This window comes from Gigantopelta aegis, chromosome 15 (genome assembly GCF_016097555.1).
Source record: "Gigantopelta aegis isolate Gae_Host chromosome 15, Gae_host_genome, whole genome shotgun sequence".
NCBI lineage: Eukaryota > Metazoa > Mollusca > Gastropoda > Neomphalida > Peltospiridae > Gigantopelta > Gigantopelta aegis.
This window is the reverse complement of record NC_054713.1, coordinates 39,153,455-39,179,627: the sequence shown is the minus strand read 5'-3', so window position 1 is coordinate 39,179,627 and position 26,173 is coordinate 39,153,455. Positions and strand designations below refer to the sequence as shown.

The 26,173-nt window shown below is 36.5% G+C and overlaps 1 protein-coding gene across 11 annotated transcripts in view; it reads right to left on the bottom strand.

Moving 5' to 3' along the window:
- Nucleotides 1-26,173, bottom strand: part of LOC121390710 (kinesin-like protein unc-104) — a 127,555-nt gene that overhangs the window by 60,172 nt on the left and 41,210 nt on the right. For 8 of the 11 annotated variants that reach the window (XM_041522598.1, XM_041522600.1, XM_041522602.1 and 5 more), the window contains 15 exons: nt 24,046-24,124; nt 22,520-22,598; nt 20,011-20,153; nt 17,464-17,629; nt 16,895-16,970; nt 15,946-16,117; nt 12,631-12,771; nt 12,155-12,202; nt 10,641-10,722; nt 8,737-8,809; nt 8,113-8,218; nt 7,135-7,217; nt 6,078-6,146; nt 4,555-4,727; nt 241-381 (listed from right to left, as the gene is read on the bottom strand). In XM_041522598.1, coding sequence (XP_041378532.1) covers nt 241-381; nt 4,555-4,727; nt 6,078-6,146; nt 7,135-7,217; nt 8,113-8,218; nt 8,737-8,809; nt 10,641-10,722; nt 12,155-12,202; nt 12,631-12,771; nt 15,946-16,117; nt 16,895-16,970; nt 17,464-17,629; nt 20,011-20,153; nt 22,520-22,598; nt 24,046-24,124 — 1,631 coding nt within the window. The remainder of the gene's footprint in view (nt 1-240; nt 382-4,554; nt 4,728-6,077; nt 6,147-7,134; nt 7,218-8,112; nt 8,219-8,736; nt 8,810-10,640; nt 10,723-12,154; nt 12,203-12,630; nt 12,772-15,945; nt 16,118-16,894; nt 16,971-17,463; nt 17,630-20,010; nt 20,154-22,519; nt 22,599-24,045; nt 24,125-26,173) is intronic. The other 3 variants (XM_041522605.1, XM_041522606.1, XM_041522609.1) reach the window with 1 other exon arrangement.

Here is a 26,173-nt window from a genome sequence, read left to right as displayed (position 1 = left end):
ACCACATTTGACATATTATTTGAGGAACCCACTACATTTTTCCATTAGCAGAAAAGGGATCTTTTATATACTATTTCCCCTGACGTATTGATATAGAGCGCCTATACCAAATTCAGGAATGATAGGAGAAATGAAAACAGAATTATAATAATTTTAATTGACATGACTGATCTGACAGACTTTCGAACCGAGAGATACATATTGACTCCTGAACGTCATCGCCATAGAAACGGAACCGACCTGGACGGGATGAGATTATAAAAGTTAAAGACGTTCTGCTGACTGCAGCCAGTGAGACAATGAAAGAAGTCCTGTTTGGCTTCTGGTGTGTCGGGGGACAGATCCTCGTTATAGATCTCTCGCATCACCTCCAAACGCTGCCTACACGGTGGCATGGTGAGAGAAAACAAACACACAATCACGTCACAAAACTCAGTCGTTCGTTGTGCAAGGGGTTAAATTGGTTAGTGTGTGGAACATGTTAAACAGGGGTCGTTTTTTCTAAGGTTAGTGTGTAGAACATGTTATAGGGGGTCAGGTCAGGTCAAAGATTTAACGTACACATTCAAAGCTGTTGTAGCGCACAGCTGTCGTGGGCACGGGTGACAGGAAAGATGGGGGAGGTAGTAGGAAGGACCGCCTGCACTGATTGGCGCAAGGGAGTGCCAGCCGCCCTGGATGATTGGTAGCAGTATGGTGGTGCTATGGAATTTGGAATTTTGATAGTGGCCAAAAAAACAATGCCAAACAATGTTAAAGGGGGGGGGGGGGAGGGGGGAAGGGTCATACTTATATGGTTAGTAATAGGGCCCCGTTCCACGAAGCGATCTTAGCACTAAAATCACCTTAAGTGCATTAGGTAGTTATGCATTTAAGGTGATCTTAGCTTCCTGGAACGGGGCCCAGAACATGTTATAATAGGGTCAGTTTTGGGGGGGTTAGTGTACAGAACATGTTATATAACAGGGTCAGTTTTGGGGGGTTAGTGTACAGAACATGTTATATAACAGGGTCAGTTTTCTGGGGTTAGTGTACAGAACATCTTATAATAGGGTCAGTCTTTTGGGGTTAGTGTACAGAACATGTTATATAACAGGGTCAGTTTGGGGGGTTAGTGTACAGCACATGTTATAATAGGGTCAGTCTTTTGGGGTTAGTGTACAGAACATGTTATATAACAGGGTCAGTTTTCTGGGTTAGTGTACAGAACATGTTATAATAGGGTCAGTCTTTTGGGGTTAGTGTACAGAACATGTTATATAACAGGGTCAGTTTTCTGGGGTTAGTGTACAGAACATGTTATAATAGGGTCAGTTTTCTGGGGTTAGTGTACAGAACATGTTATAATAGGGTCAGTTTTCTGGGGTTAGTGTACAGAACATGTTAAAATATAGGATCAGTTTTCTGGCATTAGTGTACAGAACATGTTATACTAGGGTCAGTTTTCTAGGGTTAGTGTACAGAACATGTTATAATAGAGTCAGTTTTCTGGGGTTAGTGTACAGAACATGTTATATAACAAGGTCAATTATCTGAGGTTAGTGTACAAAACGTGTTATAATAGGGTCAGTTTTCTGGGGTTAGTGTACAGAACATGTTATAATAGGGTCAGTTTTCTGGGGTCAGTGTACAGAACATGTTAAAATATAGGATCAGTTTTCTGGGGTTAGTGTACAGAACATGTTATAATAGGGTCAGTTTTCTAGGGTTAGTGTACAGAACATGTTATAATAGCAGGGATGCAGAAATGGAAAATATTTCACAAGCCCACTGGACCAGAACCAACTAAAATTTACTAGCTCGCCAGAATTTCTACTAGTCCAACAGTCTATACAAAATATAGTTTTCTTTAGCAATATTTTAATATATAAACTATACATATATAAAACAAAAACATTATTACGGACACTTTGTAAGTTATCAACATTATGTTGCAAATGAACGAAATCAAATCCCAAACCTTGATTGACAAACCAATAGATGTTGAAATATTCTGATCAAGACTACGTTATTCACGAATACTGTGACTATTGGGTGTCAAACAAAGGTAGGTACATTAATTACGTGATGAACAAATAGCGTAATAAAAAGTCTACATGCAAACATGCACATTTAAATTAAAAACACAGAAAAACAAACAATAACAGTGATTTATTGAGGCATTCAGTGGGTCCAAACATAGGCCCGTTCCCTACCCCCAAAAATAACAACAATAACAAAAAATAAAAATTGCCAATTTCTGTACTAAACATTCCTAATATTATCTATACAGTAAAACCTGTTTAAACTGGAACACGTCGGGGACCTGATATTTATCTGATTTAGACATAGAAGCAAAATGGGAAAGCTTTGTTACCATAAATCGTTGTGAGTTCGTCGACTCAGTATTTGGTACAAAAAAATTGGTACGAAATACAAGCCGACTCATTTTTTATGTATTGTTAGTTGAACCAGAGATGTTGTCAATTTGACATACACGGCATTCATTATGCTGAACCGATCACAGTTTTAATGTTACTATTTTAATAAAGATTTCAAGATATATGAAAAACAATAAAGATTTTTGTAAAGTGATCCCCTAATATGGAACAACAAAAAATCTGTTAATTTTATTTCCATCTTCGTCGAATGAATCAATCGCTTTGATATCACCAGCTGATAAAAAGTAGTTTGTTTTTGTAAAGGTGGAGTATATATTATTTGGCACCTAATATAAATCATTTTAATGATAAACACTACCACTTTCGTTGTTTTATAAGTGGTGATATCCCCCAAAAAATGAAATGTTTATAATATTTTATAAAGAACTGCTGAATAAACAAATGACAATAAGTAAAAATCATCAGTTACAACCAATTAAATCTGAAATTGAGGACAAATGTTAGTGGACACAAAAGACAGAATGACCGGTCTGATCACGTGACAATTTTGGTGCCAAATAAGTGGTTTTTCAATCGTAGATTGCCAAATCAATAAAAAATCTAATGTTTTCATTGCACAAATAAAGTATAACTTTTATTGTGTGTATCAAACATACAAATAGAAATAGGTATGGGACAAACTAAAGGCTGTTGAAAATACTGTTAAAATAATTACGCTATGGTAACTGTTATAAGTTACTAAGTTTTTTGAAAGTTGCTTTTTCATTCACAAGGCAGCTTGTTTCCTTTCATGTCTAGTGAGAAGACTGAACACTTTTTTTTGTGTGGAAAAAAGTGTGCATTTGGAAATAGTGGAGATGCGTACTATAAAATATATTAGGGTGCAGAAAAATAAAGGAGAATGGCAGAATGCAATAGCGGGGTGGGCTGCACTGCTTAAATGGAGTAGTGATAACACAGTAAATGCTCAGTGTTTTAAAGGAGGAAACCAAAGCAACAAACAAACAAAAATTTGAAACCAAAAACAAGCATACAAAGGTAGAACACATTACATCAATTCTTAGCAGAACTTTGATGTTCAAGATATATTGTACTACAAACTCACACTATACATGTTAACAAGTTTTTAAACAAAGTACATGTAGTTATTTTAGAAATTTAAAATAAGAAACGTTAAATAAATGAATGAATGAATGAATGAATGAACGGACTGAATGAACGGACTGAATGAATGGATGATTGAATGAATGAATGAATGAATGAATGAATGAGTGAGTGAGTGAGTGAGTGAATGTTTAATGACACCCTAGCACACACAAAAAGTTAAATACTTAGCTTACTACCTACTAGTTTCAAACCTTACTAAACAAAAGAGGCAACCAAAAATAAAATAACACAAAATTCACAACAGAAAAAAAAAGCATTAAAGGAAAAATAAAATTGCATTCTAATATGAAAAATATTTCTAAACATTTCTATTTATTTAATTTCTCATAAAGCTGATTACATTAGCACAGGTATGGATTAATTATATTAAAAAATGTGCCTTCAGTTGAAGATCAATTCTCCTGTCGATTTGCTACACCCAATGTTTCAGTATAAATGTCTTTTGAAGAAACTTTTATCAACATAACCTAAAATAACTTGATAATGGTATTCTACTTTCTCATTAACTAAGTTCAATTCTGTGCCTTACCACTCACATGGAAGCCTACGTAATTAAATTCAGTAAATATTTTCAACAATAACACTGAATTCTAGGTCACACACACAATGTAGAAGGAAAGAAAGACAGAAAGAAATGTTTTATTTAACGACGCACTCAACACATTTTATTTACGGTTATATGGCGTTAGACATATGGTTAAGGACCACACAGATATTAAGAGAGGAAATCCGCTGTCGCCACTTCATGGGCTACTCTTTTCCATTAGCAGCAAGGGATCTTTTATATACACCACCCCACAGACAGGATAGTACATACCACGGCCTTTTATATACCAGTCGTGGTGCACTGGCTGGAGCGAGAAATAGCCCAATGAGCCCACCGACGGGGATCAATCCCAGACCGACGGCGCATCAAGCAAGCTAACGCTTTACCACTGGGCTACGTCCCGCCCCCACACACAATGTAGAAGACGAACTCTAGGATACTATTTTCTCCACCACTAACCTGAGTTTCTCCAGACTCCAGTAGTGGGTTGCACCGTTCTTCGTGTCCTGGACCTCGACTGCTACGATTGTCTTAGGAAAAGGTCGATCCGGATCACGATCCTCGGGGCAGAGCAGGTCTGGGGGGAGGGGGGAGTACAGAGTGTCAGTGAGGAGGATAAACTGGAACTGAACCTGCAAGTACAAACAAACAAAATCTGAATATAAAAAATTGTAACAGTTGTCTTTACCTGTCTTTTAGTATAAAGTTTGTATTATTGTTTTTAACGACACCACTAGAGCACATTGATGTATTAATCATCAGCTATTGGATGTCAAACATGTGGTAATTTCGACATATAGTCTTTGAGAGGAAATCCGCTACATTTTTCCATTGGTGGCAAGGGATCTTTTATATGCATCACCCCACAGATACACCTTTGATACACCAGTTGTGATGCACTGGCTGGAAAGACAAAATACATCAGTGGGCCCACCGACGGGGATCGACCCCAGACCGACCGCACATCAGGTGATCGCTTTACCACTGGGCTACGTCCTGCCCCACAAGTAATTTAATAATGTTTATTATAGTCATGAAGTTTAAACATTGTTTAATCTCTTAGAAACTGGGAGGGTGGGCCTGTACAACCCTACACTAGGAGAAAAATGTATGTTTTTGTCCCAATACTATATAAAGATTAAAATATGGCTTGTGCCCCCTACCATCCTCCCTCACTAGAGGCTGTGACTCACCCCCCCCCCCCTCCCCCATTAGAGATTGTGGCTCCACTCAGGATACTGTTCCTATGGGCCTGTTTTTTTCTGTTTTTTGGTTTTGTTTAACACCACCAATGAAGCACATTGATGAATTAATCACTGGCTACCGGATCGATGTCAAATAATCAGTTGTCTTGACATTCAGCCAGTGGAAACATTAAACAAAAATCATTACCAGCAAGAGATCTTTTATATGCAGTTTCTCAAAGACAGAGCAGCACATACCATGGCCTTTGATATGCCAGTCATGGAGCGCTGGTTGGCATGGGAGAAAACAGCCATGAATGCATCATAATGAATATTATGAAGGTCTCAATTGATTTGTTTCTTCTATGGTTAAACAGTAAATTAGTGTATGTCAAAATGACAATATTTCTTAAATATTTTGCATTTATTAAAGAATTTAATGTGTTTAACCTATTTAATAACTAAAAGATTTCTTGGTATCAAATTTTATAGAATGAAAAAGCTTCCTAACCAGATGCAAATATTAAATTATGACCTAAGTTCCACAGGTTAACACACCTGTCATAACCATTTGAAAGCTTATTCCTGATTGGCTATTAAGTGAAGGTTAAATGTTAGTATTTAAGATAAACCAATGAAATGGCATCTTTCTTAGGCTTTGGTATCAACCCGATTCTGTTACAAGACATTTTGTAGCAATAATATGGCATCCTATTATTTCATCTTTATGTGCTATTTCTAGTCTTAATGACATCACTGGAAATATTTTTCTCCAACTGCAGGTTTTAAAATGTTTACCTTTTTGTTCAGTTCCACACTGATGGCATTAGCTTCCTTCAGGAAAATAGCATTTCCCCACAGGTCATCCTGAATATTAGACAGAAAGTTTCTCAAGTTAATGCACTGCGAAACATTCATGTATTTAGCACACCAGGAAACAGTCATGTATTTAGTGCATTAGGAAACAGTCAATCATGTATTTGGTGCATTAGAAAACAGTCAATCATGTATTTATTGCATTAGGAAACAGTCAATCATGTATTTATTGAATTAGGTAACAGTCAATCATGTATTTAGTGCATTAGGAAACAGTCAATCATGTATTTAGTGCATTGGGAAACAGTCAATCATGTATTTACTGCATTGGGAAACAGTCAGTCATGTATTTAGTGCACTGGGAAACGGTCATGTATTTAGTGCATTAGGAAACAGTCAATCATGTATTTAGTGTATTAGAAAACAGTCAAACATATATCTAGTGCATTAGGAAACGGTCATGTCTTTAGTGCACTGGGAAACAGTCATGTATTTAGTGCACTGGGAAACAGTCATGTATTTAGTGCACTGGGAAACAGTCATGTATTTAGTGCACTGGGAAACAGTCAAGTATTTAGTACGCTGGAAAATGGTTGTGTATCTAGTGTCCTTGGAAACAGTCATGTATTTCATGCACTGGGAAACAGTAATGTATTAAAGACTAAAGACGATTTTTTTTTTTTTTTTTTCATGAGTTCTTAATCTCACAAATAAACTTTAATATCTCAAACACAATCCTTATAATTTAAATATGAATATAATAAAAGCAACTTTAGTAAAAAACAAAAAAAAATCCAAATCTTCATTACAACAAAATGAACATTATTATTTGAAAAAGATCAACTATATTATAACAGATATGAACATAATAATTATAGGATATTAAACAAGCTTTCATTTCGTATCATGTTTATGTCATGAGTAAAATAATGAACGTTATTATGATAAACTTAACTGAATGTTTTGCAAATAAAGTGACTGCAAAAAGAATAAAGATACTAAAAGAGCACACAGTAATAGTTTGTTTTTAAAAACATACCCGTAGCGACGTAAACTGATGATATTTCCATTTTCTGAATCCCCAGGCAGCGAGATCTCGTTCACGCTCATTCCAGGTGCATTCTGGGAAGAAAAATAGGAAAAAAAATATATCTAAATCACTGTCATTTTATTTTTCTACACCCAATAGCAGATATATTTTTGGTGCTGGGGTGTCATTAAACATCTATCCTATCCTATCCTATCCTATCCTATTTTATTCTATCCTATTCTATTCTATCCCATTTTATTCTATTCATTTCCATTCTATTAATTTTTCTAAATATCATACTCTCCTAAGTACATATTTCATTTTTATTTCTACTTATTTTCATGCTTATATCCAATTAAGGTTCAAGCACGCTGTCCAGAGCACACACATCTCAGCTATCTGGGCTGTCTTGTCCAGGACAATGGGTTAGTTGGTTAGTGGTTAGTGAGAGAAAAGAGGTTGTAGTGGCCTTATACCTACCCATTGAGCCCTTAAGAACTCACTCTGGGTGGGAGCCGGTACCGGGCTGCAAACCCTGTACCTACCAGACTGTAGTCTGATGGCCACCAAGGCCGGTTAAGTACAGAAGCAAATGAATCAATAATGTTACAGTTCTTATGTGAAGACAGAGAATGCTTTCTGGCTACTACATTCATGTCTATTAAATATCTCTTATTTTACCACTTGTGTAAAAACATATTCAACTCACTTTCGCTCATTAAATACATTTTAAAACAACTCATTTTAAGATAACTGGTACGGTATCTAATGGCCACCCATGTAGTATTCTCTATTTATATCGCCAAAAAGCTAATTCGAAAATCAAATGAATACAAGTCTTTAATAAGTTTCAATTTTGTTGTATTGTGTTTGACTAACTGAAACTTGAATTTTGATCACACATTTTCTGACCAAATTCATCAAATCTGTAATTATTATAATTTTAGTTTTCTGCATAAATCCTGATTCAGTTTTCCGACTGGTTACCTTCCATTTCATCCTCATCCTCAAAGAAGTCATCCGTGATGCAACTCGACATCATCGAGTGTCTCTCAACCTGTTCTTGAAGTGACTGGATCCGGTTTTCATAATCCTGTAAACAATTACATAAAAGAAAGGAATGTTACAATTCGACATCATCGAGTGTCTCTCAGCCTGTTCTTGAAGTGACTGGATCCGGTTTTCATAATCCTGTAAACAATTACATAAAAGAAAGGAATGTTACAACTATACATCATCGAGTGTCTCTCAACCTGTTCTTGAAGTGACTGGATCCGGTTTTCATAATCCTGTAAAAACATAACATAACAGAAAGGAATGTTACAACTCGACATCATGGAGTGTCTCTCAACCTGTTCTTGAAGTGACTGGATCCGGTTGAAACGAGAAATAGCCCAATGGGTCCACCAACAGGGATCGATCCTAGACCGATCGTGCATCAGGTGAGTGCTTTTACCACTGTGCTACGTCCTGCCTCTTCTATGACCATTAAAACTGCAGGCAAGTGCTCTATCACTGGAGATACTTTACATATGAAATCTAGTTCTAATCTATTATAGAATAAAATGTAATCTTTTTTATTATCTCTTATGTTATCTTATGTTATCTCACCTGTCTCTGTTGTTCAAATAACAAATCAGCTTCCTCTTTCTCTTTACGATACTGTTCTTCTAGATTCAGTAATCTGAAATTAAGTTTAAAAAAAATTAAACTTACAACTAACTTCTCCAGCATAAAATGTTAGAAAACATTTTGCTATTTGTCCGATAATTTGTTGACTTAAATTTAAACAAGCATTCTAAGAATACTGCGAAAGCAACACATGTCCTCAATCGGGCAAAACAAAAATTCATATCTCCTAAATTCAAGGGCCATAACTCTGTAGTAAAATGGATAAATTTCCATGAATGTCAAACTTGATGTGTAACTCTATATGTTAAAGCTATACACAAAATTTCAGCTCACTATCTTGAGGTATAAAAGTCTGAAAAACTATATGTGGGATAGACGGATGGACAGACAGGAAGACAGACAGGAAGACAGACAGAAGAGAAGAGACAAAACTGATTGGAGCAGCAGGGGACTAACAAGTATTCTGAAAGTACTGCTAAAACAATATATATCTTCTACAGGGTGCAACAAAATTTTAATGTCTTTTCTTTCTTTCTTAAATTTATTTTCGTGCTTATATCCAGTTAAGGTTCAAGCATGCTGTCCTGGGCACACACCTCAGCTATCTGGGGTGTGTGTCCAGGATAGTGGGTTAGTTGTTAGTGATTAGTAAGAAAAAAAGAGGGTGTAGTGGTCTACACCTACCCACGGGGTCGTTAAAACTCGCTCTGGGTGGGAGCCGGTAACCGGTTTGCGAACCCAGTACCTACCAGGCTTATGTCCGATGGCTTAACCAAGACACCACTGATCTCTTTAAGCTCAAGTGCCATAACTCTGTCAAAATTGAGCAAATGTAAGTCAAACTTGATCTGTAACTGTTACATCAGTAGCAAGGGACCTTTAATATGCACCATCCCACAGACAGGGTAGCACATACCACAGCCTTTGATATACACTGGCTGCAGTGTGAAATAGCCCAATGGGAAATCCCCATTAAAGTGAAACTTGATCTGTAACTGTTAAATCAGTAGCAAGGGACCTTTAATATGTACCATCCCACAGACAGGGTAGCACATACCACAGCCTTTGATATACACTGGCTGCAGTGTAAAATAGCCCAATGGGAAATCCCCATTAAAGTGAAACTTGATCTGTAACTGTTAAATCAGTAGCAAGGGACCTTTAATATGTACCATCCCACAGACAGGGTAGCACATACCACAGCCTTTGATATACACTGGCTGCAGTGTGAAATAGCCCAATGGGAAATCCCCATTAAAGTGAAACTTGATCTGTAACTGTTACATCAGTAGCAAGGGACCTTTAATATGCACCATCCCACAGACAGGGTAGCACATACCACAGCCTTTGATATACACTGGCTGCAGTGTGAAATAGCCCAATGGGAAATCCCCATGTAAGTCAAACTTGATCTGTAACTGTTACATCAGTAGCAAGGGACCTTTAATATGCACCATCCCACAGACAGGGTAGCACATACCACAGCCTTTGATATACACTGGCTGCAGTGTGAAATAGCCCAATGGGAAATCCCCATTAAAGTGAAACTTGATCTGTAACTGTTACATCAGTAGCAAGGGACCTTTAATATGCACCATCCCACAGACAGGGTAGCACATACCACAGCCTTTGATATACACTGGCTGCAGTGTGAAATAGCCCAATGGGAAATCCCCATGAAAGTCAAACTTGATATGTAACTGTTACATCAGTAGCAAGGGACCTTTAATATGTACCATCCCACAGACAGGGTAGCACATACCACAGCCTTTGATATACACTGGCTGCAGTGTGAAATAGCCCAATGGGAAATCCCCATGAAAGTCAAACTTGATATGTAACTGTACATGGACCGGTAGGGGACTTAAAAATATTCTTCTTACCGTTGTTCCATTTCCTTTCTCAGATCTATTCCCTGTTTCTCCAGCAATTCCAACTGAGCAAAACTCCAGTCCACAGGTTCCACTGAAAAACAAATTAAGACTTTATTAATTTGTAATACTTTAAATAAAACAAAAATTAACATTATCAAATCATACATTTAATATCGCATTAAAGACACAAAATCAAGTTTTATAGCCATTATAGCATGTCAAATTACTATGAGGTCAAATTATTCCACTAAACGGGTTCATACATTTTCATATTGAAATGTTTTGGTATTTTGAGTAAATACAGTGTTCTAAATGGAAGTGCAATCAATGAGTGAAAATGAAGTGTTTTTCATGAGTGAAATTGCAAACTGTTCAACATGACTCCAAATGCCAGACTCAATGTTCTAAATAAGCAAAAATGGAAAGAAGTTCTGTGTTAGTGAAACAGTGTTCTAGATGAGTGATAAATGAATTTTTTTTTAAAGATGAATGAAAATGGAAAAGTATTATATACTGATGTCCAAAAGAAACTATACCAATACTTAAGAGACTACTGGAGAAAAACCAAATTATGTTGCATGCTTAAAACAGCTATATATGCTCACGAGAGTGCTGTTTTGGCATTTTGGGAACAAACTTTTATTCCATAAAAGCATAAAGATATTTAACCATCCTTTTATTTCCATTATCCTAATTATAAAGGAAATTAAATAAGTTTTTCTGGATATAGTTTCTTTTGGCCGTCAGTATAGATACATGAAAATGATTACAAGTAAAAAGGGGAACTGTTTCAGATACGTTAAGATGGAAAGGGGTTCTATATGAGTGAAAATGGAAGTGTTCTAGACAAGTGAAAATGGAAGTGTTCTAGACGAGTGAAAATGGAAGTGTTCTAGACAAGTGAAAATGGAAGTGTTCTAGACGAGTGAAAATGGAAGTGTTCTATATGAGTGAAAATGGAAGTGTTCTAGACGAGTGAAAACGGAAGTGTTCTAGATGAGTGAAAATGGAAGTGTTCCAGATGAGTGAAAATGAAAGTGTTCCAGATTAGTGAAAATGGAAGTGTTCGAGATGAGTGAAACATTCTATACGAGTGAAAATGGAAGTGTTTTAGACAAGTGAAAACGGAAGTGTTCTAGATGAGTGAAAATGGAAGTGTTCTAGATGAGTAAAAATGGAAATGTTCTAGATGAGTGAAACGTTCTATATGAGTGAAAACAGAAGTGTTCTAGAGGAGTGAAAACGGAAGTGTTTTAGATAAGTGAAAATGGAAGTGTTCTAGATGAGTGAAATGGAAGTGTTCTAGATGAGTGAAAAATGGAAGTGTTCTAGATGAGTGAAACCATGTTCTAGATGAGTGAAACCGTGTTCTGGATGAGTGAGAATGGAAGTGTTCTAGATGAGTGAAAATGGAAGTGTTCTGGATGAGTGAGAATGGAAGTATTCTAGATGAGTGAAACCGTGTTCTGGATGAGTGAGAATGGAAGTGTTCTAGATGAGTGAAAATGGAAAACTCTTCTTACTAATTGGTGCCTCCACCGACTCAGTCATTAGGGCTCTACTCTGGCGCGCTGCAAAGAACAAACGTATAAATGAGGGAGCTGTCCATGAGTGAAAATGAAACAATGTTTCTATTTGTTAACAGTCTCCTCTATTAAATAAAAAAAAACATGACATAAATTGACACATTTATTTAAATATTTATGAATTAGAGACTACCTTTTTTTTTTAATGTGCAAATGATACAAAGGCAAAATAAAATATTTGACTGGCATGTTTTAAAGACAGAAAGACAAAAACCTATTTCTCCCACAGGCTGTATTTTCTAAAGAGCAACAAGGGATTTTTTTATATGCACTTTCCACAGGCAGGACAGTACATACCACAAACTTTGATGTACCAGTTATTGGGCGCTGGTGAGGACCATGAACTCTACAAGTCATGCCCATCATTACTATACAGTTATAAAATGCATCATTCTACAAATATAGCCACACACCTTGCTGTGGATGATTGAAGCGGAACACATGGTGTTTGCCGAGGATGACGCGAGCGCCGGTTTTCAAGTTAGTCGGTTCCGTGACCTGTCGCCCATTCACGTAACACAGCGCATCTTCAAACGGAACAAGAGTGACGACACCTGCAACACACAAACAAAATCAAATTTAATGTCAAAGTGTTTTTTAATTAAATAGAATAAGGAAGGAAATGTTTTATTTAACGACGCACTCAACACATTTTATTTACGGTTATATGGCATCGGACATATGGTTGAGGATCACACAGATATTGAGAGAGAATCCCACTGACGCCACTTCATGGGCTACTCTTTTCGGTTAGCAACAAGGGATCTTTTATATTCACCATCCCACAGACAGGATAACACATACCATGGCCTTTGATATACCAGTCGTGGTGCACTGGCTGTAACAAGAAATAGCCCAATGGGCCCACCGACGGGCATCGATTCCAAACCGACAGCACATCAAGTGAGCACTTTACCACTGGGCTACATCTCCCCCCCCCCCCCCCCCCCCCCCAGAGCGCAATATAAAATTATTACCAGCTGAAACCGAAAGTTAATGTTTGTTTTGTTTAATGACACCACTAGAGCTCAATGATTCATTAATCATCGGCTATTGGATGTCAAACATTTGGTAATTCTGACATGTAGTCATCAGAAGAAACCCGCTACATTTTTCTAATGCAGCAAGGGATATTTTATATGCACCATCCCACACAGGACAGCACATACCACAGCATTTTATATATCAGTCGTGGTGCACTGATGGCAACAAGAAATAGTCCAATGGGCCCACTGACAGTGGTAAACTAGTAAACCACGATTAAACTATACTTAAAAGAACAACACATAATATATAGAATAGAAGTATATATAGTGTACATAAATATATGCTTACAAAATTCTTTAAAACAAGAGTACCTGTGAGATACATGATACGCCCGCTATTTGTATCACAGTGACCTAGTAATTGTATGTGACATACCACTATGCCAAGTTGTTCCTACATGTGAGGTTTGATGGTTCTGTACATGCATCTGTATGCAAGATATGGTCCAGATAAAGATTTACTGTTATGTACAGTAGACCGTGAAAAGTAGGTCACAGTGACCTAGTAATAGTACACGACACACCACCATCACAAGTTGTTCCTACATGTGAGGTATGATGGTCCTGTATGCATCTGTATGCAAGATATGGTCTGGACAAGAAAGAGTTCACAGACAGATGTACAGACAAGACGGACAATGCCATACCATAATACGACCAATCATACAAAAACATTCTCACGAGATACATATGATTGTGCATTGACACACATGGAATGAATGAATGAAATGAATGAATGAATGAATGAATGAATGTTTAACGACACCCCAGCATGAAAAATACATCGGCCATTGGGTGTCAAACTATGGTAAATGCAAACAAAGTGATGATGAACATCAATATAAAAGGAAGGAAGGAAATGTTTTATTTAATGACGCACTCAACACATTTTATTTACGGTTGTATGGCGTCAGACATATGGTTACGGACCACACAGATATTGAGAGAGGAAACCCGCTGTCGCCACTTCATGGACTACTCTTTTCGATTAGCAGCAAGGGATCTTTTATATGCACCATCCCACAGACAGGGTAGTACATACCACGGCCTTTGATATACCAGTCATGGTGCACTGGCTGGAATGAGAAATAGCCCAATAGGCCCACCGACGGGGATCAATCCCAGACCGACTGCGCATCAAGCGAACGCTTTACCACTGGGCTACGTCTCGGCCGTGGACAAGAAAGAGTTCACCGACAGACATACAGACAGACGGACAATGCTATACCATAATATGATCCATCGTACAAAAACATTCTTACGAGATACATGTGATTGTGCATTGACACACATGGAATGAATGAATGAATGAATGAATGAATGAATGAATGAATGAATGAATGAATGAATGTTTAACGACACCCCAGCACGAAACATACATCGGCTATTGCAGGGTTAGCTCTAGGTGATCAGAAAGTTTCGCCAAATCATCTATTTAAACTTAAAAAATGGCAAAAACCCAAGTATTTTCTAATAAAATAACATTTACTACAAGAAATTTATTCGCCAAATTAAAATAAATTTTGCCAATTGTTTTTAAAATTCGCAATTGGCGAACTTGGCGAGTGTCAGAGCTAGCCCTGCATTGGGTAACCATGGTAATGCAAACAAATAAAAGTGATGATGAACATCAATATAAAAATTCAACAGTTAAATAAAAACACAATGTAAAGAACTGTGTGTGACACACATACACGGATTAGAATGAACCTACAGTTAAATAAAAACACAATGTAACAAACTGTGTGACACACACATACACGGATTAGAATGAACCTACAGTTAAATAAAAACACAATGTAAAGAACTGTGTGACACACACACATACACGGATTAGAATGAACCTACAGTTAAACAAAAACACAATGTAAAGAACTGTGTGTGACACACATACACGGATTAGAATGAACCTACAGTTAAATAAAAACACAATGTAACAAACTGTGTGACACACACACATACACGGATTAGAATGAACCTACAGTTAAATAAAAACACAATGTAAAGAACTGTGTGTGACACACACACATACATGGATTAGAATGAACCTACAGTTAAATAAAAACACAATGTAAAGAACTGGGTGTGACACACACACATACATGGATTAGAATGAACCTACAGTTAAATAAAAACACAATGTAAAGAACTGTGTGTGACACACACATACACAGATTAGAATGAACCTACAGTTAAATAAAAACACAATGTAAAGAACTGTGTGTGACACACACACACACGGATTAGAATGAACCTACAGTTAAATAAAAACACAATGTAAAGAACTGTGTGTGACACACACATACATACACAGATTAGAATGAACCTACAGTTAAATAAAAACACAATGTAAAGAACTGTGTGACACACACACACACACACACAGATTAGAATGAACCTACAGTTAAATAAAAACACAATGTAAAGAACTGTGTGTGACACACACATACATACACAGATTAGAATGAACCTACAGTTAAATAAAAACACAATGTAAAGAACTGTGTGACACACACACACACACAGATTAGAATGAACCTACAGTTAAATAAAAACACAATGTAAAGAACTGTGTGTGACACACACATACATACACAGATTAGAATGAACCTACAGTTAAATAAAAACACAATGTAAAGAACTGTGTGACACACACACACACAGAGATTAGAATGAACCTACCGTCTTTGTTCTCAAATATACAGTGGTCTTCGAGCACGTGGGTTCCATTGAGCTGTATGTCGAGCATGTTGCTGCCATGGTGGTTGCCGACGCGTGTCGTGCCGTCCTTGATGTAGTAGATCAGACACTCGGACATCAGCGGGTCTTCGTTCAGGTTCACCAGGTGCGGAGACTGAAATAACAAAAAGGAGCGGAAAACTTTTCATACTGTACAGACGAAAATAAATGGTGCTGTAAAATACCACCGAATACACGTGGGTTATTATAAAAACATTTTGGTCTTATTTACAAAGCCTGTTTCTCTTAAACACAAACAAAAACATAAAAGTCTCAAATAAAGCATGTGAAAAAACCAGATTGGAGAAAACTTGAGAGTGTTTTCTCTTTTATAGATACATCACCTGTTCTCAAACTAGTACCCTTGAGGACAGGTGATGTTGAAAACATTCAGATTAAGACAGAGGAAAAGGAAAAGATGTCAGAATTGAAACAGCAAAGGAAAAAGACTGTTGGGATATTTTAACCAGACTACTATCCTTAGGGGAATGCACTAGTTTGACTTGTCGCATGTGAATTGTTTTGAGCATCTGTCTGAGGCATGTTGGATCATGGAATCAATTGCCGTCTACAGACTCAGGTTTTCCCATCCCAACCAGACCCCTACAACTAGTGCATAATATTCCAAACTGATAAAACAGCGAGGGATCTGTTATATGCACCTTCTCAAAAATGGGACAGCACATACCAGAGTCTTGAATGGTCTGTTGTGAGGCACTCTTGACAAGTTAACACCATGCATATTGCATAACACAGAACTATAACAATGTGCCATTTTACTCAAATGTGAAAAGATCTTAACAGTTTTATTTTCCAAACTGATTGTACCAAGTTAGAATTCAGAAGGCATATACAAAAATCCTAATAAAACATTAAACGAGAATCAACTTACCTTTTTGGGAGAAAACACTCCAATAGTTCCACCATCTTTTTTAATGGCAACACCCATTTCTGCCAACACCGCCTCCCTGGAAATATAGAAAAATACATTGTCCTTAGTACATGTGAAAATCAGAATTCAGTGAATAAAAAATAATATGGGATGTAATATTTAGGATTAATCTTGTTCTTAAGAAATAGAAGAAAAAAAAGATAAAATTTTAAATAACAAATTAAAGTAAAAAAATATTTTTTTTTTAAATATAACATGCATTGAGATGAAAATCTATAAACAACGTTTTACTGACGTCACACTTTGCGAGAAATAGGGCTAAATACAAAAACACAACACTGGACCCAAACAAAAAACTTTATGCCATCACCGCTGCCACCAGTCAGAAATGTATACCTTAATGTTGCTTGCTAATTTCATCAAAGCAAAACAAAAATTCCGATTTCATTTTGTCCAACATTCACAACTGTTTTGAGCTATTGCCTTGAACATAGCTGTTGTCACCTAACAAACTAAAAAAAAAAGAAGAAAAGAATCTTTAAATTAGATCAAATTGAAACTACACCCACCTGTCTTTTCGAATAGCCTCAGTTTTTCGTAGTTTTTCTTCCCATGATTCATTGAGCTCTGCGATCAACTTCTCCGACATTTTCAGCCTTTCCATGGCATCCTCGCCACCTTCGATTGTCAAGGATTGTTTTCGAGATCGAGAGGCATTCAAAATTTGTCCAGCTCCTGAAAAATACCAAAAATTAATTTTAAATGCTTTGTAAATGTTAAGGCTATGGAAATAACAACAATTAAAATATGTTTTAAAATAGAAAATTGAATAAATTTAGTCATTTATGAATCCTTTGCCATTTAAAATTTGATTATGGCAAATGATGCTTTTAAATTAATAAAAATAAAAATAAATGATTAAAATCACTGATACACAGAAATAAAAAACATTAACGATGCTAGCAGCAATTTGACAGTCTCCAAAGAAGGATTTGAAATTTTTAAATACACATTCAGCATATTTAATTCATTAAAATTTTAATGTCATAAATTTTAAAACAATAGAGATGAACATTCATAGATGCAATATTAAACAAACCTTCATTGGTCTAGGACTTACAGATTGTGAAAAAACAGAGCTAAACATAGGAACTAAACATTGGATCTAAATGCAAACATTGATGGTGTCCCAGCCATCAGAAAACTAACACCCACATCTTATCTCTCAACTCTGTTAAGGTCGAGGCCTGTAAATGCAAACATTGATGGTGTCCCAGCCATCAGAAAACTAACACCCATATCTCATCTCTCAACTCTGTTAAGGTCGAGCCCTGTAAATGCAAACATTGATGGTGTCCCAGCCATCAGAAAACTAACACCCATATCTCATCTCTCAACTCTGTTAAGGTCGAGGCCTGTAAATGCAAACATTGATGGTGTCCCAGCCATCAGAAAACTAACACCCACATCTCATCTCTCAACTCTGTTAAGGTCGAGGCCTGTAAATGTAAACATTGATGGTGTCCCAGCCATCAGAAAACTAACACCCATATCTCATCTCTCAACTCTGTTAAGGTCGAGCCCTGTAAATGCAAACATTGATGGTGTCCCAGCCATCAGAAAACTAACACCCACATCTCATCTCTCAACTCTGTTAAGGTCGAGGCCTGTAAATGCAAACATTGATGGTGTCCCAGCCATCAGAAAACTAACACCCATATCTCATCTCTCAACTCTGTTAAGGTCGAGCCCTGTAAATACAAACATTGATGGTGTCCCAGCCATCAGAAAACTAACACCCATATCTCATCTCTCAACTCTGTTAAGGTCGAGCCCTGTAAATGCAAACATTGATGGTGTCCCAGCCATCAGAAAACTAATACCCATATCTCATCTCTCAACTCTGTTAAGGTCGAGGCCTGTAAATGCAAACACTGATGGTGTCCCAGCCATCAGAAAACTAATACCCATATCTCATCTCTCAACTCTGTTAAGGTCGAGCCCTGTAAATGCAAACATTGATGGTTTCCCAGTCATCAGAAAACTAACACCCATATCTCATCTCTCAACTCTGTTAAGGTCGAGCCCTGTAAATACAAACATTGATGGTGTCCCAGCCATCAGAAAACTAATACCCATATCTCATCTCTCAACTCTGTTAAGGTCGAGCCCTGTAAATGCAAACATTGATGGTGTCCCAGCCATCAGAAAACTAACACTCATATCTCATCTATCAACTCTGTTAAGGTCGAGCCCTGTAAATGCAAACACTGATGGTGTCCCAGCCATCAGAAAACTAACACCCATATCTCATCTCTCAACTCTGTTAAGGTCGAGGCCTGTAAATGCAAACACTGATGGTGTCCCAGCCATCAGAAAACTAATACCCATATCTCATCTCTCAACTCTGTTAAGGTCGAGGCCTGTAAATGCAAACATTGATGGTGTCCCAGCCATCAGAAAACTAATACCCATATCTCATCTCTCAACTCTGTTAAGGTCGAGCCCTGTAAATGCAAACATTGATGGTGTCCCAGCCATCAGAAAACTAACACCCATATCTCATCTCTCAACTGTGTTAAGGTCGAGCCCTGTAAATGCAAACATTGATGGTGTCCCAGCCATCAGAAAACTAATACCCATATCTCATCTCTCAACTCTGTTAAGGTCGAGCCCTGTAAATGCAAACACTGATGGTGTCCCAGCCATCAGAAAACTAACACTCATATCTCATCTATCAACTCTGTTAAGATGAGACATTATTACCCACATCGTTAAAAATATCTTGCAAAATATCAAAGTGATACGTCCCACTAGAACAGCAAGTGGGACGTATCACTTCAATGTTACATGATGACGTAATCGATTCATGCACTACAACCTTACAGGAACATCAATCAAATAAGTTGAGTGATATAAATAAACATTGATTATGGGTAATAAATAGAATATTAAACTCGCTACCATTTCGTATCATGCTTATGTCTCTCATGAAATAATTTCCATTGTTACTCGCTAAAGCTTGTGACAACTGAAAATTATATCACTCGGGACATAAACATGATAAGAAATGAAGCTTGTTTAATATCCTATAAATATTTATATCTTGTTTGTACCTCCTTCCTGGACTTCGATTCCCTCGTTAGCCAGAAGTTCTTTGAGCCGCTGCACCTCTTCCTTCAGTTCTCGGATCAGTCGGGCATTCGGATCTTCATTGACAACAGCCTTGCAGACAATCTGTTTGGCGCGGTCTGCGTACCTGGAATTTTTTTTTTTAACTGTACATCAAAAACATTTAACAGAATACAAAGTATTAACATGTGACAGACTTTCATTTCTGAGGGTGCGAGTGCTAGGTACATCCTGCAAGCCTATCAATTTAATCTGAAAGGAAGGAAGGAAATGTTTTATTTAATGACACACTCAACACATTTTATTTATGGTTATATGGTGTCGGAAGGAAATGTTTTATTTAACGACACACTCAACACATTTCATTTACGGTTATATGACATCGGACATATGGTTAAGGACCACACAGATATTGAGAGAGGAAACCTGCTGTCGCCACTTCATGGACTACTTTTTTTGGTTAGCAACAAGGGATCTTTTATATGCACCATCCCACAGACAGGACAGTACATACTAAGGCCTTTGTTACACCAGTTGTGGAGCACTGGCTGGAACGAGAAATAGCCTAATGGGCCCACCGACAGATATCGATTCAATCTGAAAGATGTAAAACAATGTGCCCACTGTTTTAATCACCAGCACTTCCTTTCTAATACCGAGTTTGATTTTCCCTCCCACAACATTTTGCAGTGTAATTGTTCATACCTCAAAATTTTTAACTTCGCAATTTGTTAGTCCCCTGGTATTTAAAAAAAATGAAATTCTGATGTGATAAAAAAAACTAATAAAAAGTTGTTGTATCACTTAAAAGACAATATTAATTGGTTCTTGAGGGGTTTTTTTCAAATTATCAATATATATTGTTTTTAGCAGTTACACAGGGTAAGAATAATAGACATTTTTGAAAGGAGGGGTGGTGTCAGCACTTTATGAAAAACATGTTTACGGGAGGAGTGGTGTCAGCAGATTATGAACAACATGTTTATGGGAGGAGTGGTGATAGCAGTTTATGAAAAACATGTTTAAGGGAGGAGTGATGATAGCAGTTTATGAAAAACATGTTTACGGGAGGAGTGGTTATAGCGGTTTATGAAAAACATGTTTAAAGGAGTGGTGATAGCAGTTTATGAAAAACATGTTTACGGGAGGAGTGGTGATAGCAGTTTATGAAAAACATGTTTACTGGAGGAGTGGTGATAGCAGTTTATGAAAAACATGTTTAAAGGAGGAGTGGTGATAGCAGATTATGAAAAACATGTTTACGGGAGGAGTGGTGATAGCAGTTTATGAAAAACATGTTTACAGGAGGAGTGGTGATAGCAGATTATGAAAAAACTGTTTAAGGGAGGAGTGATGATAGCAGTTTATGAAAAACATGTTTAAGGGAGGAGTGATGATAGCAGTTTATGAAAAACATGTTTAAAGGAGGAGTGGTGATAGCAGTTTATGAAAAACATGTTTAATGGAGGAATGGTGATAGCAGTTTATGAAAAACATGTTTACGGAAGGAGTGGTGATAGCAGTTTACGAAAAACATGTTTAAGGGAGGAGTGGTGATAGCAGTTTACGAAAAACATGTTTAAGGGAGGAGTGGTGATAGCAGTTTATGAAAAACATGTTTACGGGAGGAGTGGTGATAGCAGTTTATGAAAAACATGTTTATGGGAGGAGTGGTGATAGCAGTTTATGAAAAACATGTTTACAGGAGGAGTGGTGATAGCAGTTTATGAAAAACATGTTTACGGGACGAGTGGTGATAGCAGTTTATGAAAAACATGTTTACGGGAGGAGTGGTGATAGCAGTTTATGAAAAACATGTTTAAAGGAGGAGTGGTGTCAGCAGATTATGAAAAACATGTTTACGGGAGGAGTGGTGATAGCAGTTTATGAAAAACATGTTTAAGGGAGGAGCGATGATAGCAGTTTATGAAAAACATGTTTACGGGAGGAGTGGTGTCAGCAGATTATGAAAAACATGTTTAAGGGAGGAGTGGTGTCAGCAGATTATGAAAAACATGTTTAAAGGAGGAGTGGTGATAGCAGATTATGAAAAACATGTTTAAGGGAGGAGTGATGATAGCAGTTTATGAAAAACATGTTTAAGGGAGGAGTGGTGATAGCAGTTTATGAAAAACATGTTTAAGGGAGGAGTGGTGATAGCAGTTTATGAAAAACATGTTTAAGGGAGGAGTGGTGATAGCAGTTTATGAAAAACATGTTTAAGGGAGGAGTGGTGATAGCAGTTTATGAAAAACATGTTTACGGAAGGAGTGGTGATAGCAGTTTATGAAAAACATGTTTAAGGGAGGAGTGGTGATAGCAGTTTACGAAAAACATGTTTAAAGGTGGGGTGGTGTCAGCTGTTTATACCAGTATGTACTGCTGAGCAGAAGTTAAGTAAAGTGTTAAAAAAATTTTTTCTTCTATTTTCATTAATCAAAATGTGCACCTAAAATAAATATTTTATTCGGAAGTTTATAAAAATGCACAAACCTTAGAGTGCTGAGTGTCTCATCATAGTTGATATCTGCAGGACTGAGAGCTGCAATCATAGCCGTTTTCGAGTTTCCTCCTGAAATTTACATAACAGAATATTATCAAATATACCGTATATCCTCCAATATACGTTGGGTCAAACATGGTATGAAAACACTTCTTTAAAAGTGATAAAAATGGCTTTCTAAACTTCACATTTAACTTTCTTCAGGCAGGGGGAGGTCTAGATTGTGACCAGCAAAGTTTTAGGGGGTTAAAATCATGCTTCCATGAAAAAATATATATATATATATTTTTTTTTTTTCCCAACCCCTGAAAATCTATCCTCTGCAAGCAAAAGTGTTTCTCTTTAAGTAAACAAAATGGTCACGTGATATATAAATCATTATAACACTGTAAACTGGGGGGGGAAATGTCTGTGTATAAATACATCTTTAACGCCAAACATCAAGTCACAAACTTTATATGCAGGACTAGCTCTGGGTGAGTAAAACATTTCAACAAATTGTCTATTAAACTTCAAATGGCAAAAATCAACAGCTTTATTTTTTAAATGTCAATTATTACATTAAATTATATCGCCAAATAAAAATAAAATTTGCCATCTGGTTTCAAAATTCGCAATTGGCATTTTGACGAGTGCCAGAGCTAGCCCTGATAGGCATGTATTATTTTCACCGTTAGTCGATCATTCACGAAATTGACACCTCGCAAACATGCACCAAGGTTCATATTCACGCAAAAACACGGCCCAATTTCATAAAACAAAAGCCTAGTTTTACACATAAACGTAAATCTATACGACTAAAACACAATTCTTATTACTATTATAGTAAAACAAATATAGTTAGAAATACACATATTTAATTTTCAATAGTCATTAAAATGCTCAATCTTCCATAATAATGTAATTTTCCATGTGAAATAGATGCCAAACATATGTATGCCCGGTATAACTGCTAGTCGCAGACATACACTTACAATGTTTAGTGAAATTGGCCCCAGACATGTAATAATGAAACTATGTAATCTATATGTAATCTATATGTAATCTATAGCTATACATATAAAAATGTTTTATTTAACGACACACTCAACACATTTTATTTATGGTTATATGGCGTCGGACATATGGTTAAGGACCACACAGATATTGAGAGACGAAACCCGCTGTCGCCACTTCATGGGATACTCTTTTCGATTAGCAGCAAGTGATCTTTTATATGCACCATCCCACAAACAAGATAGTACATACCACGGCATTTGTTACACCAGTTGTTGAGCACTGGCTGGAATGATCCAGCCATTAGATGTCAAACATTTGGAGCTATACATATAATAACATATAAAACATTGGTTATATAAGGAGTGGTTATATAAGGAGAGTAAACTCGATAGCTCCAATCAAGTTTGGGTCATAACTTATTTCATTTTGTAACTACATACATGTATATGCAAAATATATTGCACATGTATATGTGAATAATTTTTATTACTCATCATGTAAAAAATGAATGTAATACCTAAGTTTTCTCTGAGAAGCCATGTCAGCACTGAGTCTCGATACGGCACAAAGTCTGTCCTTTTCTTCTTTTTTATTGCCTAGAAGAAAAGAAAGGAATATTTGTTTAACGACACCTCAGCACATTTTTAAACTACAGCTATTTGGTGTCTAATATATGGTTATTTTGACACTTGGTTGAGAGTGAGAGGAAAGGAAAGGAATGTTTGTTAATAACACACCAGTACTTTTTTAAACTACAGCTATTTGGTGTCTAACATATGGTTATTTTGACACTTGGTTGAGAGTGAGAGGAAAGGAAAGGAATGTTTGTTTAATGACACACCAGTACTTTTTTAAACTACAGCTATTTGGTCTCTAACATATGGTTATTTTGACACTTGGTTGAGAGTGAGAGGAAAGGAAAGGAATGTTTGTGTAATGATACACCAGTACTTTTTTAAACTACAGCTATTTGGTGTCTAACATATGGTTATTTTGACACTTGGTTGAGAGTGAGAGGAAAGGAAAGGAATGTTTGTTTAATGACACACCAGTACTTTTTTAAACTACAGCTATTTGGTGTCTAACATAATGTTATTTCGATACTTGGTCAAATGAAAAAAAGGAAACTGGCTGCTTGACAAATTTTGTTAATTTTTTTTTATCATAATCAATTTTCCTTAATACCAGGTAGTTAAAACATTATTTTGTCTTTGAAGATAAGAAAGGTAAAATTAAATTATTTTACTAAGTCTCTATGGCAGTTGACCCACTAAGGCCTGACAAAATCTTGCCTGAAAATATATACAGAATAACTGATTAATGTTAAAGTTTATTTTGTTCAATGACACCACTAGAGCACATTGATTTATTAATCATCGGCTATTGGATGTCATACATTTGGTAATACTGACATATAGTCTTAGAGAGGAAACCCTCTGCATTTTACCCATTAGTAGCAAGAGATCTTTTACATGTGTTCTTCCACAGACAGGATAGCACATACCACAGCCTTTGACATACAAGTAGTGATACACTGGCTGGAATGAAAAATAGCCCAATGGGCCCATCGAAGGGGATCGATCCCAGACCAATCACATATTAGGCGAGCACTTTACCACTGGGCTACATCTCACAGCGAATAACTGATTACTTATGACTGAGGTTATTGGCTCTATCCTGTGATGATACATGTAAGAATGGAGATCCATGCCGAGTTGAATTCCTTATTTGTTCTGAACAGGATAAAGCGGATAAACAACGTCCACTGATCAAATTGTCAACACTAAAAAATGTAGGATTTAACATTCATTTAAAAAAAAAAAAAAAAATATTATTGGTCATTTTTAAAAATAGATATTCAGATTCTAAAAATAAATGATAAAAACTGTGTTTGTGCTGTACACAAGTTATCAGGGGTGGTAACTGGTAATCTGTAAAAAAAAAAAAAAAAGGAAATCTAGAGGGCTCCAAGAAATTCTTGAAATCCTAGGTTAAAATCTGTGCCATCTAACACATTTTGGAGGAAAGGACGATTAAAATGCGAGGAAAGGCAATGTTCCATGAGAGGAAAACAGCTGATCCGAGGAGAATTCCCACCCCTAATTTATGGAGAAATGAAACACTCTATAATATGCTCTATAACTGTTTTTATAATACACTTGCTTATAATAAATTATAACACTATTTCCTCATTTGAATTACATGAAATCTCTCAAAACCAGACCCTCTGGAACTGGAATTCCCTCAAAACCAGAAAAATATTTGCAGCCCCTTTTTAAATATCTGTATAGAAGAGAACCTCTCTAAACCAGATACCTCTTCAAACCAGACTTTTCACTTGGTCCCAAGGTCCCAAGGTCCCAAGGATGTCCGGTTTAGAGGAATTTCACTGTATATCAGCAGATCATTATAAATAGTTAATTGGGAGAGCTATTTTAGAAATAATTACAAACTATTGACAACATATAGTTCTACCGTAAAAGTATTTGCAAAATAATTACGATAAAAAAAAAAAGAGAGAAATAATTACAACCAACAAACAAAACGACATGTACCATGCAGAAATATCTGTGCAGCAGACATAAGATTGCAGTTACTTCAGATTTAATAACGTGGCAAAATTAAAAATAACAAGCAAGAAAACG